The 22,831-nt window shown below is 39.3% G+C and overlaps 1 protein-coding gene across 1 annotated transcript; it reads right to left on the reverse strand.

Annotated features, from left to right (window-relative positions):
- Positions 1-1,623: 1,623 nt before the first annotated feature.
- LOC135255257 (transmembrane gamma-carboxyglutamic acid protein 4-like) lies at positions 1,624-7,060 on the reverse strand. The gene is made up of 6 exons (XM_064336165.1): positions 6,298-7,060; positions 5,722-5,885; positions 5,567-5,594; positions 3,222-3,360; positions 2,923-3,093; positions 1,624-1,972 (listed from the first exon to the last, which is right to left on the reverse strand). The coding sequence occupies exons 1-6, from the start codon at positions 6,395-6,397 to the stop codon at positions 1,945-1,947; spliced, it is 630 nt and encodes a 209-aa protein (XP_064192235.1). The 5' UTR covers positions 6,398-7,060; the 3' UTR covers positions 1,624-1,944.
- Positions 7,061-22,831: the final 15,771 nt, after the last annotated feature.

Genomic DNA, 22,831 nt, shown 5'->3' on the forward strand with positions numbered 1-22,831 from the left:
TCCTAATTTAATCCTTTTTCAAGACTTTTTGTATTGAAATTCCTTGGGTTCAAATCTGCCATGTTTATCTTTCACTGTTTCTTTTTGTGCTGCACGTTAAATGCTTTTCATCGCCTAAGGTTGTGAGCTGTTCCCAATATGGCCACCAAACAGGTTTTCCATACTTGCACAAACTTCTCACTTCACTTGATCCTCTCATATTCAGAACATGTAGGAGGGATTACTTTTAGATATGTCTAAACTGGTTGTCATAGCTCTTGGCCATGCATAATATAGACATCCAGATTTGCATGTTTTTGTTTGTTCATTAGATCGTTTTGATGCATAATTTCCTTTGCGTTAACACAGCCCCATTGACCCCAGGGACCAATTGATTGGCCATATCATGCATTTACGTCAAGTAGGGGAAACCGAATAGTTATGTGGCTGGGAAGGTGTGGGTAGTATTGGGGGACTACTTGCCAGAGCTTAAACTAACCTTCAAATGAATGCCATGGTTCAATTAGATATACATGGTAAAAGATACATAAGGTTAACTACTCACAGGACAGCTACAGACAATCTGTATCCAACTTATATATACCCTGGATGTTATGGTGAATAAAATCATGTTAAAAATAGCCGGCTGTGTCCACTGGGTGGAGCTGTAAAAAAGTTAAGCATATATTGTCAGGCATTATATGCATGACAAAAATAAGATTGTATTATTCGGTTCATTTCTCTTCAGCAACAGCGTAGAAATGAAGTCATTAAGTTTGGCAAACATTTTATATATGTCTTGTGAAGCTTGGTTGGTGCTTGACACTAGCACATTTGATTTCTGGGGCTTCAAGCTGAAAGCCATTGGAGGCTGTCCAGTGAGGTGGAGTTAAGGGATTTATGGGTAGTGAAGGTGCTGTGGTGTCAGGTGGGATATAAATGATCTTTGGTAGATTGAAAAGCACATTATTGAAAGCACCATAGGTCAAACCATCCCACAACACCATGCAAAATCAATATAAAACGTATATATTATTATTCTGGTGTGCCTGCCAAGCAAAGGAGTAAAATATATGCAGGAAGTTTCTTTCATTTCCTTGTTTTCTCTAAGATCTCATGTCTGTTACACTGCAAAGTTTTTTCAGTAGCACTTTAAGTATCTTCTTTCCCAGTAGATTTACCAAAAGATCTCAGCAGAAACATGTTATGGTTTTCACGGTTTAATGGGAATACAAACTGACTGACAGCCTAGGTTATTGTTAGCAGTTTTTAATATGGGTCTGAGTGAGGTGCTGGGGAAGAGCAGAATGCATGAGGAGACAAATGTAGTCATTGCACAATACCTCTGAAATCATCCAATTACATTTTGGTTCAAGGTGCGAGGGGATTCAGAAAGTGCTGTCTTAATCTACTGTAGAACAAGTCATGTTTGAGCCATGGCTATGTTCTGAAATGTCTAGAACACTTTCCTTGTACATGGTCTCAGACTTTAAAATAATGAGCAGCCTCATTTATTTTAGAACTCTTACAATGCCCATTAAATACCCTGCAGCAGGCACATGCCAGGAATTTTTTTTTTTTTTTTTACAGTAGGGTGCTAAATATTTTCACCAACATCTTTATTCAGGGAAATAAATACAAGGGTTAAATTGTTATCAAAGCTTTAATTATCAGTGTAAATTAAACATTTCTGTCATAATTTATTAAATCACATTATAAAACAATACAAAAAAAAACATAGGTAGTTGTTCACAGTCACAAACAATTTACAAGTCTTAAAATGAATCAGTGAAGTCAAATCTTGATATACTGTGCAAAACGCAAGTGTTTATGCTTTTATGAAGAAGAATATTAGTCAATCAAATATGTAAATTACAGATATGTATTACTTCCCTAACCATTGTCAAGATTTAGATGACAAAAAACTCTTCAAACATCCCAGTAGAATGATGCTGTCCATAGATGCTACCGGGGCCTGCTTCCTCGTCTTGATCTAAAAGTGAAAACAAGGAAGAAAAAAAAGAAATGTGAACCTTTTATAAATTTTTTGAATGTTCATGTACAGTACATACAGCGTCTCCAGAAAGGTTTCACCACATTTCCTGTTTATCAGTATTCAAATATATTTAATTCAATTTTCTCTACTCCTGTATACATAACTATGTCAAAATCAAATAAAGTATTTAGATGTCTTCAGATCTATATTACAAATAAAAACCTGAGAGTGACTTAAGTATTCACCTACATCAGGCCAGATGTTTACCATTTTTTGAGGGATCACACTTAAATATGTTAACTATTGTTGATTTCAAATTGACCTGTGTTCAACTGCTTCAGAATAAACATCACAGGGTACATTCCAGACCTGGGTCAAATACGTATTTGTTTTGGATTCAAATACTTTTCTACGCTTTACTGATCTTGTCTGGTGTATTGGAACCAATGAAATGCTCTCAAAAAGTGCAAACCCCGCCTTCTGGTTATATTGGCAGGCTCAATTACACCAGGCAAGAACAACAGAGCACAGAAAAGTATTTGAATCCAAAGGAAATACGTATTTGACCCAGGTCCGGTACATTCACATGCACGCTCACATTGCGATATTATTCCATATGAGACAGTATTGTGTTTTAGATATGGGTTATGTAAAGAGCACATTCTGATTAAATATCCTGAATAAGGCCTTATTCCGAATGAGATATTTTGATTAAGACATGGCACATAGCAATATTATTTGGGTTATTGGAGCATTGTTTGGTCATGTATACAGGTCATTTGATGGAATATCCATTTCAGTTGGGTTTTCATAACAGTTTGCAACACAAACGGCCTGAGGATGTCATTTAAGGTCAGCACTGCTGCTACTAGGCTATCCATTGTGTTTTAATAGTAAGGTAATTATATGAACACTTGTGGGCTTCAGCAGCCTGCCCTGGCTCATACCCTGGATATGGTGGAGGGGCGGCGTCGTGCGGCCCAACGTTGGTCATTGCCTGCTCATAGGTGGGGAGGCCGGGCTCAGGCACGGTGGGCCGGTCTATGGGTTGCATGGGAATCTCTGTTGTCTCTGGAACTCTGGATAACGGGGCGGAGCTTCCTCGCCGCGCAGGGGCCCTGCAGGAACTCAGATGCTTAATTCGGAGGGCTTCAATTAAACAGTAAGATCCATACAATTATTTACCCGACTGACCTATTTCAATATTTTCGGTTATTCATCTGAACCAATAACTGGGAGTCCTTACCTTCTCGTCCTGTTTTTTTTGTACTTTCTTTGACAGACGAACCAAGTCAGCAGGGCTATGACGACAATTGAGATCGCAGCCGCTAAGAGGCCAATGAGTAGAGCTGTAACATCAACTCTCGATGGACGACTTTTATGGTCTGGAGGATACATCATAGACTGGCATTCAGATAATTTGGTACATTCTCAATACATTATATTGCACGTTATCGCATGCACAACGTGCAAAGAAGATAACTTTCAAAAATGGCTCAACATCCTTGTCTAAATACAGTCTTATATAATTTAGATGAAAAATGATTATAAGAATATGATATAGGCGACTATGGCTAGTGACTACCATCATTTTCAGAATGACAATAACACAGTGTTACAATGTGAAATCAATGTAGAAACAGGCAATTATACTACTATATACTGCCACCTCAGAGGTTCATGCTTAATAAGACAACTTGGGTGAAACATCCTAGTTTGTATGGACAGCATTTTAGACTTCTTTGCAGAGCTGAATTAATGGTGGGTAATTTCTTTCTTGTTAAGTTGTGGTATAAATCATAATAAAGTTAGAAGCTAGAAAATACAGCTAGAAATAGTAGCAGGCACAGCAATAGACTCATATGTTTGCCTCTTACTGTATATTAGTTGTTCAGTATGAGCGTGAAACTTTTCAGGGATTACCACAGAAACAACTATAATGACCACCGATTCTAACTAACTCCTTACAAACATTAACTATTACCTCTGGGAGTATTTCATGAAGCAGGATTACCGAGTTAGCTGAAAGACTGATTTCCTTAGGACAATTATCCAGCTAACTCACTACTCCTGCTTTATGGTTTACCCCCTGATGCCATGTCGTAATCACAGAATTCTGATACAACTTAACACAGCCACACAAAGCATTTAACACACATCACAGCAAAAAGAAAATAAATTATTCTCCAAATGAGACAGCACAAAAAAAATTATCAAAGTACTTAAAGGATATTTGAGATTTTATTACCAAACCAATACTAGACCCATTTTGTGACAACTTGAGCCATTTCCTCTCAGCTACTGGTCCATATTAATCTGACATGGGCTGCCTCAATGTAGAATGAGTGATTGGCATGAACTAGAACATATCTCTTGATCAATTAAGGTTGTGAAGTCAGTGGTCTCCAACCTTGGTCTTGGAGAGCCACAGGGCCTGCTGGTTTTTATTATCACCTTAAAATCAGAACCATTTTGAAGCCTAAGTAACCAGGTGAGGGGAGTTAACTAATCAACTGCTCTAAGTGGTTAAGTGCCGAGAAGCCCCGAAAACCAGCATCCCCTGTAACTCTCCAGGATCAGGGTTGGAGACCACTGGTATAAGTTCTATCATTATTGTGTGGTTACTTATTTTAACACAATGCAGGTTTGGCTTGTTAACATTTGCTATCAGTTTGAAATTCCTGGGATGTGAATATAGGACATTTATTTTTTAGGGCATACATGGCTATTTCTGGCATAATGTGGCTTAATGAGGGTAAATTGTCCTTCAATGGATGTAAAAAGTCTAATTAAGAACAATCAATGTCTAATTAAGAAAAATCAGCAGCTTGTTACAATACAGACCTTGTTATGATGGAACAAAAACCAGCATACACAGGACTAGGATTGTGAAAACACTGAACTAGAGCCAATCAGATGTAATTATTCCCAGAGTTCACAAAACTAAATCATTATATTCAAATGATTTGCAGCAGCAAATCAAAATATTTTTAAAATATGACTTTTCTATTTTAATCTTACATGTCTGCATTTTGACTTGGTAATTCCATTCCAGATATCTAAAATGAAATTGACTACTAATAATATTAGCCATTTTTAGATGAAGGTAAACACAGAAAAGGAAACACTTGATTGTGGGATACAAAGTATATTGAAAGAAGGTGTTTCCACTCAGGTTTTGTCCTGTGTTAATTAAGCAATTACCATCCCAGCATGACCAAGCTTGTGAATAGAAATGGGCAGGTCCAAGTGCCCATTACTGTGACTACTATGACTAGAACGTGGATCATCAAATCTGGCCCTTAAGGTCAGTAGTACTGCTTTCCAGCCCAATAGTGCACAGTCCATTAATGTAACACTCATTTGGTGTGTCCAGTTTAAATCAGTCCCTCATTAGAGGGGAAGAATGAGAACCAGTGGTACTACTGACCCACTGGTTCTTGTTAAAATTTTGGGATTGTAGCTGAACGAAAACCAGCACACACAGTGTGGAGCCCAAGGACCATGTTTGAGAACCGCTAATTTAGTTGATCTGTCATCGTAGTCTTCAACATATTTTCTACTGAACATTTAAGTCTACGAAATTCTTACCCTCTGTGTAGTGTTTCCAGAAAGCGTCCTGCAACACAAAGCAAAATCGCTTGGTTTTTCTCCTGGTTTTAAGATTAAGTGCATGTTAGCGACGTTGTATGACGTTGCAGTATAACTGTAGCGAGTGTTCATTCATAATAAATTGAATACTCAACTGTTTGTGGAATGTTTTCAAAAACCTCGCGTGCTTCCTCATAGTTGCAGACTTCCTCAATGCACTCCCTTTCCAAATTACCGGGAGTGAATATTTCGAAGTCAAATCTGTTGAACAACAGGTGGCGTCCTAGGAATTTATTTGCAGCTTCCTCCTCCACAAAAACTAGGAAGCAAAAGTAACCCAAGTGAATACAGGATGTTTACGGGACATTTATAAATGTAGGTTACACAGACATATAATTATATTTAAATATCGTTTATATTCTATACATCAAGCTAATTCAAATTTCATATAAATTGATTTTTGGCTGTTGTTTGGTTAGCCTATGAAATAACGATAACAGCACTATCTCAGAGGACATACTTACACATTTTTAAAATACTGTATCCCTATTTACTTGACTTTCACACACTAGGCTACTTGTGTAACAAGGCTAGAAAGCAATCGTAGCCTATTCGTAGCTTAAAGTCTAGCACTTAAAGTGTATCACAAAAGGTGATACAATCGCATAACCAACCTTGTTAAACGCATTATATACCCCTGTATGGGCGGTAAATTGTAATTTATAACTCACCTTCACCCGATGGGTCCTCTCTCGGAGTCAACCCTCTTGTAGGTTCACATACAGTGAATCCACAAAGAAGTGCACATAAGAATAAATAAATGAAAAGCATGACTGTCCACGCGATTCAAATTAGTCTGGTTTTATAAATTTGACAGGTAATGTGTTGAACAAAGAGTATGCAGTGAAACATTTGCCAATCAGAAAAACGCTCTCACTTGTAGCTAACTTGCGATATCCTTCTGGGACGGTTTTAAAATAGCCTACATATTATTCCTTGTGAAAAGCTAACAAAATAATAAACAAAATCACTTTGTGTTTAACACGATACAAGAACAAGACCGCTCAACTAAACAAGAACAAAAATAAAACAAACCGAAACTAAACTAGCCAGCGACTATAATAAGTACCCTAATTTGTACCACCGGTCCATTTGTGAAATTTCTTCTACAATCTCTAAAGATTATACATTCGGTTTCAAAAACACACGAACAGATACTTTGATCTCGACCACGCCATTAAATATTGCTGCCTTGTCCAGTTTCACTTTGAACCAGGTGATTCACCTGCGTGTGTGCGTGCGTGACTATGGCGTCGGGTCGCTTTGTTCAGAGTTTTAGCTCTGCTTTCACGGATCAACACGAAAGCATTTTTGTCTCATCAAATAAAAATCCAAACAACACGTAGAAATGGTATTGAAAATGAACTTACAGGCTATGCGTTTCTTTGTTTAAGCTATGACTTCAAAATCCATAGATTTCACAAAGCCTAGCCTATTTATTTACGCTGCTTTTGTTCCTTGAAGTTTTGAAGATTAGCTAAATCACATGAATGATTCTCCAAAAAATAATAGCACATATATCAATTTTTGAGAAAATTTTACAACCGAATTAACGACTGCGTGGGTGTTGCAATTTGCTTATGCGTTTGCATATCTTAAACGCCAGATGGCAGCAATTACAAAGGGCAGCGTCCTCCAACAACTTGTAAATACCGACTCGCTTTATTCTTTTGTACGTAGTCTCCTCATTTTTAATTATGAAAGCAAAATATTTCTACGATGTACAGAAGATTGACACTTTCTCGTGTACGTGGTTGCAGGTAGGCCCATTACCGTATCAGAAACGAAGGCTTACTGTTTTGAAGCGCGCAGCCGAATTGGCCCCCACCCAGACTACTGCAGGATAAGGGTGTCAGAAGTGCCATTAAATTGAGTTCGAATATTAGCTTTTGTAATTAGTTAGAGTTCGAATATATTCGAATATCATTTGCATATAACTCACAAAAATAAGCTGCTTATTGTCGGACGCAATATGCACGTGACGCTCCCTCTGAACTGGCCTGCGCGTTATTTTCCACAAGCGGGCAGTAGAATAGAGGACATCGGTGAACTTTCATACTAGGTTACTACATCTGGGGCCTCGTTTATAAAACGTATTTTAGATCAACTGTGTGGCGCGTACGTAGAAAATCACGTCAAAGTAGTGATTTATAAAATTTCAACACGACTCGATTTGACCGTGGAAACGGTTGTGGCTCTACGTCAGGTCTTCACTTGACGTATGCACACGCAAGTTAATTTTATAAATGAGCCCCCAGTTTCTATAACCTAATGTGCAAATTAATAAAGCACTTTCTCGTGGATGTAATTTGGCACAACTCGGCATTTATTAATCACAATAATTTGGGAATGATTGTTTATAGAAAATCCCTGTTTATTTCTTAACACAAAAACTATTCAAACGGCTAATACTGGCTCGCGAGGTTAGCTGACCAGTAACGTTAGGTGTCCATGGAGCTGAAAGTATCACCGGAGGTTATTGACAAGGAAAACCAGACGATCCACTTGCTCTGGGTCCAGGGCAGGACGTTTTTTGTTGACAGAGGAAGTAACGTTAGCACAGGAAATTAACTTTGCGTGCATGAACATGATTCGTATGAAATTAAACCCTGTATATTCATGTTAATTACAAAAGGCGGGATCCAAAAAAAAAAAAAAAAAAAAATTCGAATGCTCAAATTTAGGTTCAAACTTTTTAAAAAAAGAAAAAGATTTTCGAATATTTTTTTGACAGCCCTATTGCAGGATAGTTAATTAGCAAACATCTCGAGCGAGTGAGTTCACTAACCAATTTGATGTGGTCTGTTTCGTCAAAACTGTTTGTCTTTTGTAAATAAATATAATACAGTTTATACTGTTTATTCAATTTATATATTAAAATGAAATTGCCTGGTGGGCTGGTACAGGAGGGGGACATTTGGTTGATAAAATAAAACCCATTTGTGGAAAGTGAATATTTTGTAGCTGGAGCAAATGGCTGTCAGTCCAAAATCAATTGTAAAATCAATTAAAGTCCATAAGAATGGAAGAAACCTAAATGTATGTTTTAAATAGCCTAAATTGATCAAGGATAGGCCCCGCCTGCTGAGTCTGGTTCCTTCCCAGAGTTTTTCCTTTTCACGGTTGCCTCTGACTTGCTCTGAGGGGGTTTAGGCCAGAGTAAACTGTGAAGCGTATTGTGACAGAACCTTTGCAAAATGTGCGATATAAATGACATTTCATTGATTGATTGAACAACCTGTGTGTTTTGTGATAAACGCACATACACTTGTTCAATCAAACACTCTTTGACTACGTGCAGACCAATACCAGGTCTGATTCAGATCTGAGAATGCTTAGGTGCAGGTCTGAGGTCAATACGATTATGATAATGCACTGCTTGCCCATACAAAACCAAACGTGGTTTAAAACAAAACGTGGTAGACTGGGTGGAGCTGGCGTTACCTCGAGGCAGAGAGGGTCTGGAGGCCGCTCATGATGGTGGATAAGTTCTGCTGCCAGGAGATGATGGTGTCGTGTAGCTGCTTCCCGAAGGTTCGGTATGTACTGTGAATGAAGTGGGTGATAATAGGCCTTTAACATGTAGTAAGTGATCAATGGATTGAGAAGTAACCATATGACTACTGTCAGGCAGACATGCACACACCGCAAAATCATTCCCTGTTCTGGCAGAGATATTTAAAATAAATAAAATATTTTAAACGCATTCCAGTGACCAAAAGTAAAGACTAATAAAGATTCTCCTTCTAGAACTGAAAGCTTTTAGATTGGACGTTTAATGTGCATATCTTGCTAAAAAATAACATTTAGTCATATAAGGTGTAGCCCTGCAGTCAAGCTTGATTAGGCTTGGCCCTGTGGCTAAAGAACCGCAAGCCATGGTAATGCTCCAGACCAGGTTGAGTCATTGAGAAAAGTGTCCTGGGAAAGCATCTCCTTTCACACGAACTGCTAAAGCCATTCCACCCTGGACTTATAGGAATCAAAAAATGACTCAATTGATAATGTGGGAAGAGGAAGTAGCAGCATCCAAAAAAGACAACCACTACCTCACAACTTTGTGCTGAGTCTAGTTGATTTTGCGATATAACATCTTGGTTTGCACTGCTGAAAGCCAGTGAAACATTCAGTCAAACACAAACCATAATATGCCTGGTCCCCTAATAATCTGCTTCCTTTAACTGGTTTATAAATACATCCTGCTCCGAAAATTAAACACAATCTAAACAAGTGCAGATCCTAAAGCAGATCCATTCAGCACCACACCAAAAATAATTACTTCGCATATTCATTGATATATCATCTACGTATGCGAGTCGTCCTTGCTGAAATACATTCTTACTGCATTCTGTGTATGGCTGCCGTGATGTCACACTTGTGGGAGCTTTTAGGCTCTGGACACTGATGATGCCATAAGGTTAGGAAAGGCTTTCCTTTGCAAGCTCTGCACTCTTGATTTTGTTAAATGAATATAATTCAACTCGCCATTAATGTCAAAACTCCACTTGCCACAGAAACTGACCCAGATCTTTTGGAGGGGCGAGGATGATATCATAATACATACTCCAGGTTATGAAGCTGTGCTCCTTTGAAACAGTCAATTACACATGGGTGTAAGGGAGGGCCCAGGAGTTAATTACCAACCCTTTTTATAGAGTGTAAATAAAGAGTATGCTGACATACACATTCCACCCCTGCACACTATGTGCCAAAGCCAAAAACAAACCTGCATGCTGTGCTTAGCTTAGCACAATGGCATCACTCCATTTCTCATTTAGAAAAACTTGTACCTGTCCACTATTTAATTAGGTCTTCACTTCTTGACTCTAAAGCTGATTTATTGCAGCAAATACATTTTAACAGCGATGTTCATAGGCATGTTTAGTCAAGTAACTAAACCCATCTTTTGCCCCAAATTCTATGGAAAAAAAAAACTTTGATTAAAAAGGAATTTGCATAGGGATCTCATGTCACACTGGCCTCTCAGCCTTCTTGAAAATTGAATAGAAATGGTAAATGAAATTGGCCAATCACCTCAGCAGCCACTTCACTGAAGGTACAGACACAAGTGGATTTGGTATGATGTAAATTAAATAACGAAAACATCTCCCACAAATTATTCCCTACATCATCAGTAAAGACGAGTGAGCCTGTTCCAGGGCAGCCATACATGCCCAAGCCATGACTCTATCTCCACCATATTTCACAGATGAGGGGAGGGTGCTTTGCATCATGGGCTGTTCCTTTCGCCACACTTTCAACACTTTTCATTGCTTTGGTAAAGGTTTAATTTGGTCTCATCTGTCCATAAAACTTTGTTCCAGAATTCTTCTGGCTTGTCTGTTTTTTTGGCAAATTCTATTCTTCTATTCAATTCTTGCTGCTGATGAGAGGTTTGCATATTGTAGTGCAACGTCTATAAGTTTGCTCTCAAAGTCTTCTGCATATGGTGGCTTATGATATTTTCACCCCTGCCCTCTGGAGACTGCTGGTGATGCCACTGACTGTTGTTTTATGGTTTCTCTTCATAGCTCAGGACAGGATTAATCTGTCATTGACTGCAGTTTTATTCTTTGGCCAACCTGTGCGGTGTTTAATTCTGAGTCCACCAGTGGTTTTTTTTTCTTTTTTGAGACTTTCCAAACTGCTGTTCTTGATATACCCAGTTTCTGTGCTATCCATCTTCTCAAATCAGAATGCCTTAATTATACAGCAAAAATGACAGATTTCACTCTACCGTTTTCATACTTTTGGAAGGCACTATAAAATCTTCCTGTCCTTTTCATTTCAAATTGATTGCTATCTGTATCAGTCTACACCGCCAGCAATAAGGTATTGTGAGTTTTATTCTTCAAATGAATTGTATTTCAGTAGATGCCTAAATTATGATTCAATTATTAATCAAAACAGATTTGATCTCGTTTATCATTCCATATTTTTGTTGTAGCATACACTATGGCTAATCACAAATGCAAAGCCTCTGACTATTAGAGTGCTAACAAGCATAATAATAAAGATTTGATGAAGCACATTCTTTGCTTCTTGTCTGCAGGTTCTCATGAGGAATGACCACAGGGTGCAACCTACCTCCGTGACTCTCCACCACACAACCACAATGAATAATATCTTGGCTTCCTATATAAGATTACCCCTCACAGTGCTGGGAATACAAGACCAGCTGGTTCAGTGCTATCAGAGGTGAGGGGAGGTTTAAAGTTTACAGGTCACACCATTTATCTCCTCCTAAATAATTCCCATCTCAGCATACTTGTAAGTCTCCTTTTCCAACCTGTTATCAATCTTTAAATGATGAGATAGTCCAGCCCAATGGCTTCTGGAAGAAATACTATATGAATACTATTCCCCCTTTGAATTATACTCCACAAGGCCAGCCACAATACCATGTGCATAATTTTAGCACACGATTACACAATGCTCCCTCTGCCATGAAATATGTCACCGTTGCCGATATATTTGGTGGTCTAGCTATGTGCGTCATAAAGCATGAGCCATTTTGGCACTGATTGAGGAAGGAACTGGAGGTGGGCCTAGATGCCTCCATGCATTAACCGCTGCCCTACGGAGATGTCAGCTCGTATGTCTTGTTCTGAGGGGTATATCACCTGAAAGAGAAACATGTCCGCTTTCCAGAATAACTTGTAAAGCTGTCATCTCTCATTCGTCAGCTCTCTTCCTCGCCCTTGCCTCCTTGTCAAGTTGGCTTTACTGTCTAGATCATGGCCCAAGGTGTATCACATTCAAATCCATTGAACAAAGAAATAAATGCAGTCTTTCAAAGGGACCCCACAGATTCAGATTGTGTCTCCTTACGCAGTATAGTTTGTTGGTGGTGTGTTGTCAGTTATGTGTGTATAAAGTTATGCGTCCTTTTTTCAAGTGTTTTTGTGTGTCCAAAGCAACTCTTGTTTTGGAGATTAGCATCCTCTGTGTGAATGATCAACTATCATCTATATTTTTTGGTAGATTCAAGTGTCACAATTTGTTGAATTAAAATATATTACATTTTAAAATAAATACGTCACTATTTGCACCAGTATTAGCTATAGAAAAATTGAATGTACTGACTTATTTCTGATGGAAATTTTTTTAATGTCAAATTGATGACTTCATTTGGGTCATTCAGGACTGATAGTGATATGCTTGAGTGACTATGACAGTTGCAAGAGCCCTGTATCACCTCATCAATCAGAGAGGTAATTAGTTACAGCTGACATGGTCATTTAACCTGCTGAACATCAGCCTGGTGAAAAAACTGCCTCCTTTCAGGAGGATAATGTCTAATTATTTTGATGCTAGTATTTTACCTATTTAACTTCTTAACAACACTAACCCAAACGCAAGCATATTCTTACCGGTTTTATATAGTAAATAAATATTGTATATTTATATTATAAAAATATCAGGAAGTGCAATCCTGTAAATCTAATTGAGCTTTTAAATAACATATTTAACACATTCACTTTCATTGTTGTAGATGACTGCATATGAAGGATTATTTCTTCATTAATTTCTAAATTAGATTTTAGTGTTTTGTGCTCTATTGTAAACAAGGTATCAAAAGAAGGTGAACATATGCATAGCACTTACTGTTACAATTGTAAATGGGTTATGTTAACAGGAAGTGTATTTCCAGAGAACACTGCAGTAAGTAATTCCACATCAACATTTACTGAGCATGTCTGGTGCTGGTGCCAGTCTAGTGGTTTTACAAAATGAAAATGAAACATCAGTACAAGTGATTAACAATATAATATAATATAATATAATATAATATAATTCTTGCACATTTCAAGGACATATAAACTCATGTTAATTTCAAAATGGAACTAGCCAGCCCAAGCAGATTAAAACAAAATAATGGAAAGGCTGGAAACACTTGATCAACACAATACAATGTCCTGTGTTAATGTAACTATCACAGAGTACATATGAATCCAATAGGACTCATGTATACCCTGTAAGAGTTGATTTAACACTGAACATTTTACTGTGAAGGCCTAAATGACCAATTTCTCTGCCAACCAGCACGTGGTTCACAAATTTTAATTTGCACTACTTTGATGTTGTACTGCATGGTTTGTGCAGGAAGAAATTTATGATGTCATACTGAAATATCCGTATATAAAATTAAAAGATTACATAAACAGATGTCATAAGCTGCTATTGCATAGTCGTTGTATTTCCTAACCATTCAAATCAAATGACGAGTGTTTGCTGATAAGCAGTTAACGAGGACATGTCAACAGTGAATAAATGGTAATCCAGAATAGAAGTATGTTGTGCATACAGTTTTATTTGACAACACTTCATGTTCTTGACCTTAAAATTCTCTGCTGTGCCTGCTAAGCAATACTATATTCTTTCTGCACGAATACTACACCAAATCATATCATTCTAATTCAGGTCAGCTTAGCAAAGATAAGAAGTTCATAAATAAATAAAAGGAAAAACCCATTTTTATATTTTACTCGATCTTATAATCTATTCAATATCTCAACGAAAAAGCACCAGAATCAAGGTGTTATTGTTCTTTGGAATCCATATCACAGGTGTCTGTTTATGCTACATGTATATAAATAAAGGCACACGTATGTCTATGAATATTCATTTTATTGCACTGAAGTTTTGGGTGTGGACAGCCTTTCTCAAGATATATGCAGGAGAATGGCTATAGACTGCCTTATGCGCTCATATTGACATAATAACCCAACCCTGTCATAAGGTAAGTGAATGTGCTGACTATAATTGAGTACCTGAATGGGCAAAGCTGTTTAAACATATGCAAAGTCACAGGAAGGCAGTGAGCAAATCATTCATATTCATGAATCGAAAGGAAAAGCATTATCTATATACAATTGAATGTGTGTATGTGCATAGCAATTTGGAATTGTTTTAATAACTATGTAACAAAGTGCAATAAAATGGAATACCACAATGTAGAGAGACGTGCGGTTTTATCTAATTCTGTAAAACGCATACGATTCCACCAGTATAACTAGGCACCTATGAAATGGATTCACAAGTGCAATAGCACCTTGAAGCAGATGCATTTCATGGGTAACGGATGTAAAATAAGAAGCCCAAATTAATTCCATCAGTCCATTGCTGGCAGTTCCATGGGCTCTTGTGATATACCCCATTGTTGCTGTATAGGCATGGTTTACACCACACTGGTGCTGTGTTGGGATGGATTATGCCCCAACATGCCCATAACTTGAAAGATGGCGCTCTACTATTGCAGTAATGTGGAGCCTAAACATGCTTCCTCCTGCGCTGCTTTTGCAGACAATACCGGGAAAACTTTAAACACAGAACTGAGGTTTTCCACACAGTTGTAAGTTGTGTCTTCCTCACTACCTTCGTAGCCTGTAACACCAGCACCGGTCGCAATAATCTTTGTTGTCAACCTGGAAAGGCTTGGTCTGTGTCATCAAGCAAGCTGTGCATGACGGTCCATTGATGCACGTCATTGCTTTTACCCACTGACCCTCGATGGCGCCTCTTTGATTAATGAAAACACCAGATAAATTTCATCAACAGGTTCCCACTGCCTCTGCTGTCTCCCTGGTTAATTGCAGTATCAGTGCAATTGCACTGAGAACCAACCAGGTCTTGATAGATTTCCTAAGCACTGGTTCACAATGCACGCTCCCAAAAAATATTGGACGATACTATTGACAAATGATAGCTTGTATCCTGGCCTGTCAATGTCCATAATCAGCTATTCATCAGAAGACCCTTATTTTTCCTGTGCAAAGTCTGACTTGCCAACTCCATGTGCATCATAATTTTTCTCATAGAACAGGTGTACATTCAGTACTTTAATCTAGCTCCCCATAAAACTTGTGATGTTACCACCACCACCACCCCATGATTTTAGAAATGAAACATAAATCTTGCAATATTATACTTTGTTTGGTGTTCAGCGCTAGTGCTTGCAGTAGATAAAACTAAGTGAAAACGTCCACCAGGGAGTATTTTGTGATCCCCGCTGATAATGGGGTGACAGCTATGCCATTATGGTTTGCTCCTCTTAATTGAACCGAGTATTGAGTTCCACCGTGCTAGGCGCTGAACGAGCCAGGTTTGATCGGTGCATAAGTCACTTTTATGAGCAGCCCCAGTCTCCGTGCTAGAGAGGGCCCCCAGTGAGGGTGGGGCCGCCAGTCAGACTCTTCATCCTCTGGTTTCCACAGTTTCTATGTGGCTGTCGCCCTGTTGAACAGGGCTGGTCTTATTTTTCAGCGCCTTGAACCGGGTCCTCAGTTCCCACTGTCTGGGCGTTCCTCATCAGGCGACGTCGCGTCTGAGCGAGCCGCAGGTATGCTGGGCGGCGGTACTCCGGGCTCCAGGAGCCCAGGGGATTCTGGGAGAGGGCAGGCCCTGGCAGAGGAGGTTAATGGTGGGGAACTCGGGCCTGGAGCAGGTGTCTCCTGTCAGAGACGTTTTTGCGGGATCACAGCCTGGCCTGGCGCGCCCCGTGCTGACCTGACCCACCCCGTTGGCATGGGATAGGCATGGGAAACAGGGTAACACCCCTGTGTGTTTTCCCTCCTAATCCCGCTGTCCAATGATCACGGCGACCACTTGTTTTCTCTCAAAGCATGCGGAGTGACTTCGTTCGAAAGGCTCGTCTGTCTACTGTCCTGTCCGCTAGTGTTTGATAGCGTAACGCGTTCGCTGCTCGAGAATTCATTCTGATTGTTTGCATTCCGCAATGAAAGAGTGATGGAGAGAAAGAAGGCCCAAATACATCATCCTGTGTTCGGTTAGACAATTAGTTAAGGGCAATGATAAATTATAAGTTTGCAATGAGAAAATCTCTTCTGAAACATTGATAGGGAACAATGACCCAGCTTTCTATATGGTTGTTTGACTGATACTGCATAGTTCAAGCATTTATGACCTGTCATTGTAAGAAAAATGAGGTCAAAGGTTTTATGACTGAAATAATAATTGATGCTAGTGTGTGTGCACCCCTTCTGACATTTTTTCATTTTGTTGCTGCGATAAGAATGGTTGTGTCTGAAATCACAAAAGTTTATCTTGAAATCATATATTTTGTCTATTATGTTCAGAGCTCAGTACATATTTCCACTATATGGTGAGGGTATTTATACATTAAATTCTACTTTTAGAAAACAGTGATTAGTAGAAAAAAACGAAAACCAGTGCAGGCCTATTTCTGTTTAAACCAGTTAATTAGCCGAGTCATTGCTCATGTCAAAGTGTCTTTTTTTTACATGAAGGTATGTAGGGACATTAATTACCAAATGGAGGAATGTGGTCTCTTTTAAAATTTTAATCTATGGAACAAGAGTCATTATTTTCTAGGAATTTGGATGATTTAGGTCTGGCCTTGAATGCCAGACAATGGTTCTTTGAATGACTGGTTGCTTTCCACTTGATATCAGAGAGCAGTAAATGAGCACGAACAGTCTTGCAGAATAATTCTGAAGTAATGTATCAGGGCTAATCTTGCAATTCCTAACACTGAGAAAAAGCAATAGAAAATTAGTTTCCACAAAAATAAACAAATACATCCACAATAAATAAAAAAATAAAACCATGGGGTTCTGTCCAGTAAATGTCTTAGTCTTAGTCTGCTGCATGTGTCCATACGAAAAACAGCACAGGATATTGGAAGACAAGACATGAATAAAAATTTGGCACATTCATAGCCAGGTGACTGCCTGTCATTTGAGGCACATGCAGAGCCAGTGATTTTGGTCACCATTTGATGTATTGATGTATTGAGTCAGTTGGTACTCCACAAAACAGCTCTGCAGACATTTCCTACTGAAATGAACCCTTGTCCTCAGCTGTGGTATTTTTTAATTTAAACACAGTGTAGCATTTTTTAATCGGAGCAATACCTTCTCTTCTTTTATTACCGGATTTTGATCCCCTGGTGGAAAACAGGCTTGACATGCTCCTCAGCCCGAAGTTCAGGGCTTTCTGTCTGGCAAAAGATAAGCGCTTTGCCGTGATTTGTGGGCCTGGTTTTTGATTCCTGCAGAACCGAAGCTGTATAGTACAAATGTGGAGATACTATCTCTGACCAGACAATATTTCTCCTGTCTGTTGGATGGGAGCCAACCTCTCTGAGTTTTCATTCCCATAAACCTACTGTAAATGAAGAATGAAATATTTCTCTGCAGAAGATTAATTTCATTTTCTGAAGATATAAAATCTGCTGGATTCTGGTAAAAGGGATCTTTTCCTGGACTCTTTTGTTGTAATCTATTTAGGGAACACCTTTTCGGGGGCATTGAAAGGAAAGTTTCAAATCCAAAGCTATCCATATGTTACTATTTTCGTGGGGGCGGTTGGCTATGTGGCCCATTTCTGTGAACTTTGGTTGAAACAGCTCAGTCTATTTCTGTGAACTTCAGTGGGGATTGGCTCGTTACATTGAAGCGAGCAGTAGCTTTATTCAATCACTCCATTTTGGCTCGAGCTGTTCATTAGGAATTTTGTTTTGGGCTTTTTGACCAGCAACCAAGGCCGTTCTTGGAACGTACAGAGGTGCTCTAATTAATGAGCTTGCAGCTGGCCGTACCACTCTGACCGGTACACGGTTGCCTCCTCTTCCATCCCTTCACCGTCTGTTTAGGTAATGTTGGATGGGGTCCCACATCCAGTTAAAAACAGAATTCTCCCCATTCAGCCTTTTGAAGAGAAGCCAGTATTTTAGTTCTTCAGAGTGTCTCACACTAGAAGGTTTTTTTTTTTTTTTTAGATTTCCCTAATGCATCATTCCAACACGTACCGCTATTAAACACCACATGGAACACTGATTTTAATATTATCCTTTTGTCCACCTGCTCATAATATCAACAGCACCCTAAATTGTTTTCTAAATGAAATATTTGCTCTAGGACAGTCACATGTAAGCCAACAACCACATTGTTGGCTACAATTTATAGCAGGATTTTGAACGTTTACACTGAAATTGCCTTTTTTATGTAAATGTTTTAATTATGAATTTTTTTAAGTTGTGTTTGAGATGTACAAGTGATGTTGGAAACCCTGGTGTATGCATTCTACTTGGTGCTCGGGGCATAGGATGTAAAAATTGTGTCAGTACTATAGTGAGCATAGCTTGTATCTGCACTGTAGTGCATTTACTATATAGTGCTGGTTGTAGATATTTCCTATGTTATAATAGACAAAGGGTAACTTTTCAATGCAGTGTGATTATTGACAGCAGTGATTATGGCACAGTGAACAATCAAAGAGAATAGAAGCGCTGTAAGGTATGCAGCCAAATGAAGGCCACTGCCATCTTCTTTTGAGGAACTCACGTTGCTTACAGTGCCCCTTTCACTCTTTACATGTTAGTAAAAAATGTTCTTTGTTTCTTATTTGCAGAGTGCCTGTTCTTTCTTCCTTATTTGCAGAGTGCCTGTACTGTGTTTTTGCCGTCTGAAAGTATTTCTGCCAACTGGCAAGGTTGCCGGCTAACCCCCCCCCCCCCCCATTTCAAAAAACAGTGGAAGGGAGTGAAGTGTCATAAGACAGCCTCCCTTTCATAGCCCAGGGCCCAGGTGAAAAGTGACCTCATTCTACAAAACTAATCCTCTTCATTATCTCCAGCATCCATTTCCAATTCACTTTGAAGTCCATGGAGATAGATATCGCGAGCACATTATACAATGTAGATCATTGGTTCCCAACCTTGATCCTGGGGATCCTGTGTATGCTGGTTTTTGTTCCAACCAGAGTTGTAATCCTGGAATTTTAACATGCTGTTAATTTTTCTTAATTAGGTGCTTTTTGTGTTCAGTGGAATTATTTACCCTCTTAAGCCATATTGTGTCAGAAACGGCTATGCACTAATGTTGCTTAGGTTAAATAATCCCTCTAAACATAAAAAGCATAATTAAGAAAAATTAATGGAGTGTTAAAATGCTGGGCTTGCAACTGTGGTTGTACTGAAAAGCAGCACACAGGGGATCCCCAGGATCATGGTTGAGAACCACTGCTGTAGATGATCGGCAAAGTTTTGCTGCACCCTTGTTTATATTAACATGACATTGTTGTGGTCCAGACAAAACAAATTAATTTGTATTGTGCTATATGTGACTTACATAAAATCTGAAGCAGGTATTAATTGGCAGTTTCACACATCTGGGGCTATGTTGATGCATGACTGTGTATTGACCATGGAGGAGAGTTTTCAGGTCAACATTACCACTTGCTACAGCTTGTCCTTACAACTTTCTCCACTTTGTAAATCACTCACATTCCACAATTTCAATAAATTTCCCCCATCTTGTTATGTTTACTTAAACCACTGCAAGCAACTTCCAACTTTGGTGTCCTCATCCATGGGTGAAAAGTGGCATTGACCATTTCCCTTTTCTTTGAAGGCACTGTTGTTTTAAACCAAAGATGGATCTGTGGGACGAAAGTCTGTTAGGGGTTGACATCAATCAAGTGGCTGAATGTAGGCAAAGGTTGAGTCTGCTACCTTGATAGAGTCCTGGATACGGCTGCTGGATGTGGTCAGCCAGCATACTTTCTGGGTCATTTATGTTGTTTTTTTTTCGCTTGTACTTTTTTGAAGACGTCTTTGGCTAAACACAGTCGAGTTTTATTTTAAGACAATTTGTTGTTTGTGGAGGAAAAATGCATTATAACGGTCAAGGGACCCATTACTTCTCTCTGCTATTATTTAAGAATGGCTCTTTGGACATTTACAGATGCCTTTGTGTTCCTTTGGGATTGGACGGGCCGAAGCTTCCTACTTCCAAAACAAGTAACTGCAAGTAACTTCAGGATCTTTGTTGTGATAGGCGTCAGCTCCTCAACCAAAAGTCTCAGCCGTGAGGCTAATTTGGCCTAGCTGTTAGTGGAGTGATCTTATTGAGCTGTTTATTTATTCTGTCCCAGAGAGCTTTGAAGAACTGATTACGGTTTATCTCTGAGTCAAGCCAAACAGTAAAACAAAAGGCAAACAGTTTCCATAAGGAAAGTGAAATAGTGAAAAGCATCACAATCAATGCCATATTTTTTTACAATAAAAAATAGTTTCACCATACTTATTTATTCCTAATTTTATGTTTCTCTCTCCCTCTGTTGGCGTGTGTGTGTGTGTGTGTGTGTATGTGTGTGTGCATTAAGATATACAGTCCACCCTATGTATACTGATTGAATTTCTATGTTGTGGGAAATGTTCACTAAAGACAATTGAAAAAAGCACCTATCAGAATCTGAAACAATGCAATGAGAGAGACAGAGAGAGAGAGAGAGAGAGAGAGAGAGAGTGGGGAGCAAGTGGAATGGAGGGTGGGGTGCGATGGTCAGCATTACACTTAAAAAAATACAATAACTTTAACTGAATTAAATCTCATTTCCGGAAGGAGACACAAGATAATGATAACATGAGCAGTAGCCATGGGTTCAGGCTTGGCATTCTCAAGTTCATCAAGGAATTTCAGGAACCGTTGTTACCACAGTCTACCAACGAGAATGCAAATAATTTCTGGGTTTGACTATGCAATTGAAGGGGGGGTGGGGGGAACTGTTTTCAGTATGTCAGCGTTGTCTTCAGGACTCATCCCGTTCAAATTGTGCACTGGGCTCCATTTAAATAGGGAGGCAGGGAGGCTTGGTTTTTGTAAGGAATCAGACTGCAGATTCATCAACAATCCTGAGTGTGCTGCCGGCTCCTTGTGTTTACATTGTCGTCTTTCTCTTTTCAGGGCTTGCAAGAATCATGATACATGGAGCAATATTCGCATAAATGTAAAAGAAAGCAAACAGCTCTTAAAATAGACCAAATCTGATGTGGCTATTCTGGTCTCCGTCATAAATCCATCTTTCATTTTATTCTGAGAGGCACATGTGAACAAAGATCTATACTGCTGATGCTGATGATTTCACATGAAGCCCAGAGAGAAGCCAGAGAGGGCCAATGACTCGGCCTGAAATTCAACACTGAATGTCTGAGCATTTTATTACTTAGGTCTCATTCTCAATTCACAGCACTGGTCCAGGTAAATGTTTCTCACTTTGTTTTCCTCGCTCTGTATCTTGCTATCGTGGCCTTTGCCTGGAATTGGAAGTTCTCCAAGCATGTTCCTATTCCCTGGATAATGAGAAGATAAAGAGGCTCTGACACAGTGACTCCTCTGACACTGGCAAGCTTCTTTTTTTTCTCCCCCTCTCACTCTCGCTCTTCTCTTTTCCCCGAGTTAAAGAGTTGAATCCTGGGTCAGCGGCTTTCTGCGGAATCCCAGACTAGATTTCCAGATGCTGCAGCCGGAGAGAGGCGGGCGCGAGTTCTGAGCTCATCAATTTCATCCTCGCGAAAACCCGGCCGCCCCGCGCGCGGGGTTGAGCCGCGGGGCCACGCCGCGGTGCAAATGGCGGACAAATCGAGACGCGCGCCGGTCTGACTCGTTCCGGGGTGGCCGGGGCTTGCGGTGAAAGAGGAGAAAGGGAGTTTCTGCTGAAACGTTTCGACTTAGCGGCTCCGTTTGCGTTCACGGCACCTTCGAGGGAAGACCGCGAAAAAGCCTTGCTCTGGTTGGCGGTAAGTGAGAGTTCTAATTAATGAACGGAGTGACATTACAGAAACAATTAGGATGTCGCAGATAAGCATGCCCTTTTCCACACAGACACACTGAAGAATCTCATGCCTGGTACAGATCATTTGACTCAAGGGATACTGTTTTTACTATAACAGCTAAAAATGCATCCATTTATTAAACTAGCATTATCATTTTTTGTTTTTTCTTTATTTTCCAGCTTCCAATTGCAATTTGTAAGCCCTGGAAACATGCAGCCAATCATATATTTTGAGCTTTGCAATTGGCCTACCCTGCCTGACCAACCAGGGCAGTTGCTATGAGCAGTTTGGGTTTGGATTACCCTGCTGAATGCAGCCCTTTTTCCTCTGGAAAACATAATTGATTGACAGACAGATTTATTTATCTTTATCAGTCATGTTTAAAAGAAAATGTAGTTTTTCTTGGTGGCCATATAGTAGTTGTATATTAGTCACATTTATACATATGATAATATATAATAATCTAGAAGTTCCATACGAATGAAGAAAGGTACAGTTTATGCGTTTATTTTCATGTGTCATGGAGTCATGAAAGCATGCACCATATCATATTATTTATTCTGTTCTGTTGTATTTGACCAACAGCATTACTGCTACATGTACTG

The sequence above is a fragment of the Anguilla rostrata genome, chromosome 5 (assembly GCF_018555375.3).
Source record: "Anguilla rostrata isolate EN2019 chromosome 5, ASM1855537v3, whole genome shotgun sequence".
Classification (NCBI taxonomy): Eukaryota; Metazoa; Chordata; class Actinopteri; order Anguilliformes; family Anguillidae; genus Anguilla; species Anguilla rostrata.

Bases quoted from the DNA above. Each gene is read 5' to 3' on its own strand.
- LOC135255257 (XM_064336165.1), bottom strand. From the start codon at position 6,397: ATGCTTTTCATTTATTTATTCTTATGTGCACTTCTTTGTGGATTCACT. The intron at 3,361-5,566 runs GTAAGAATTTCG...TGTATCCTCCAG, and splicing joins CTGGAAACACTACACAGAGG to ACCATAAAAGTCGTCCATCG. The intron at 1,973-2,922 runs GTATGAGCCAGG...TTTCACTTTTAG, and splicing joins GCCCCTCCACCATATCCAGG to ATCAAGACGAGGAAGCAGGC.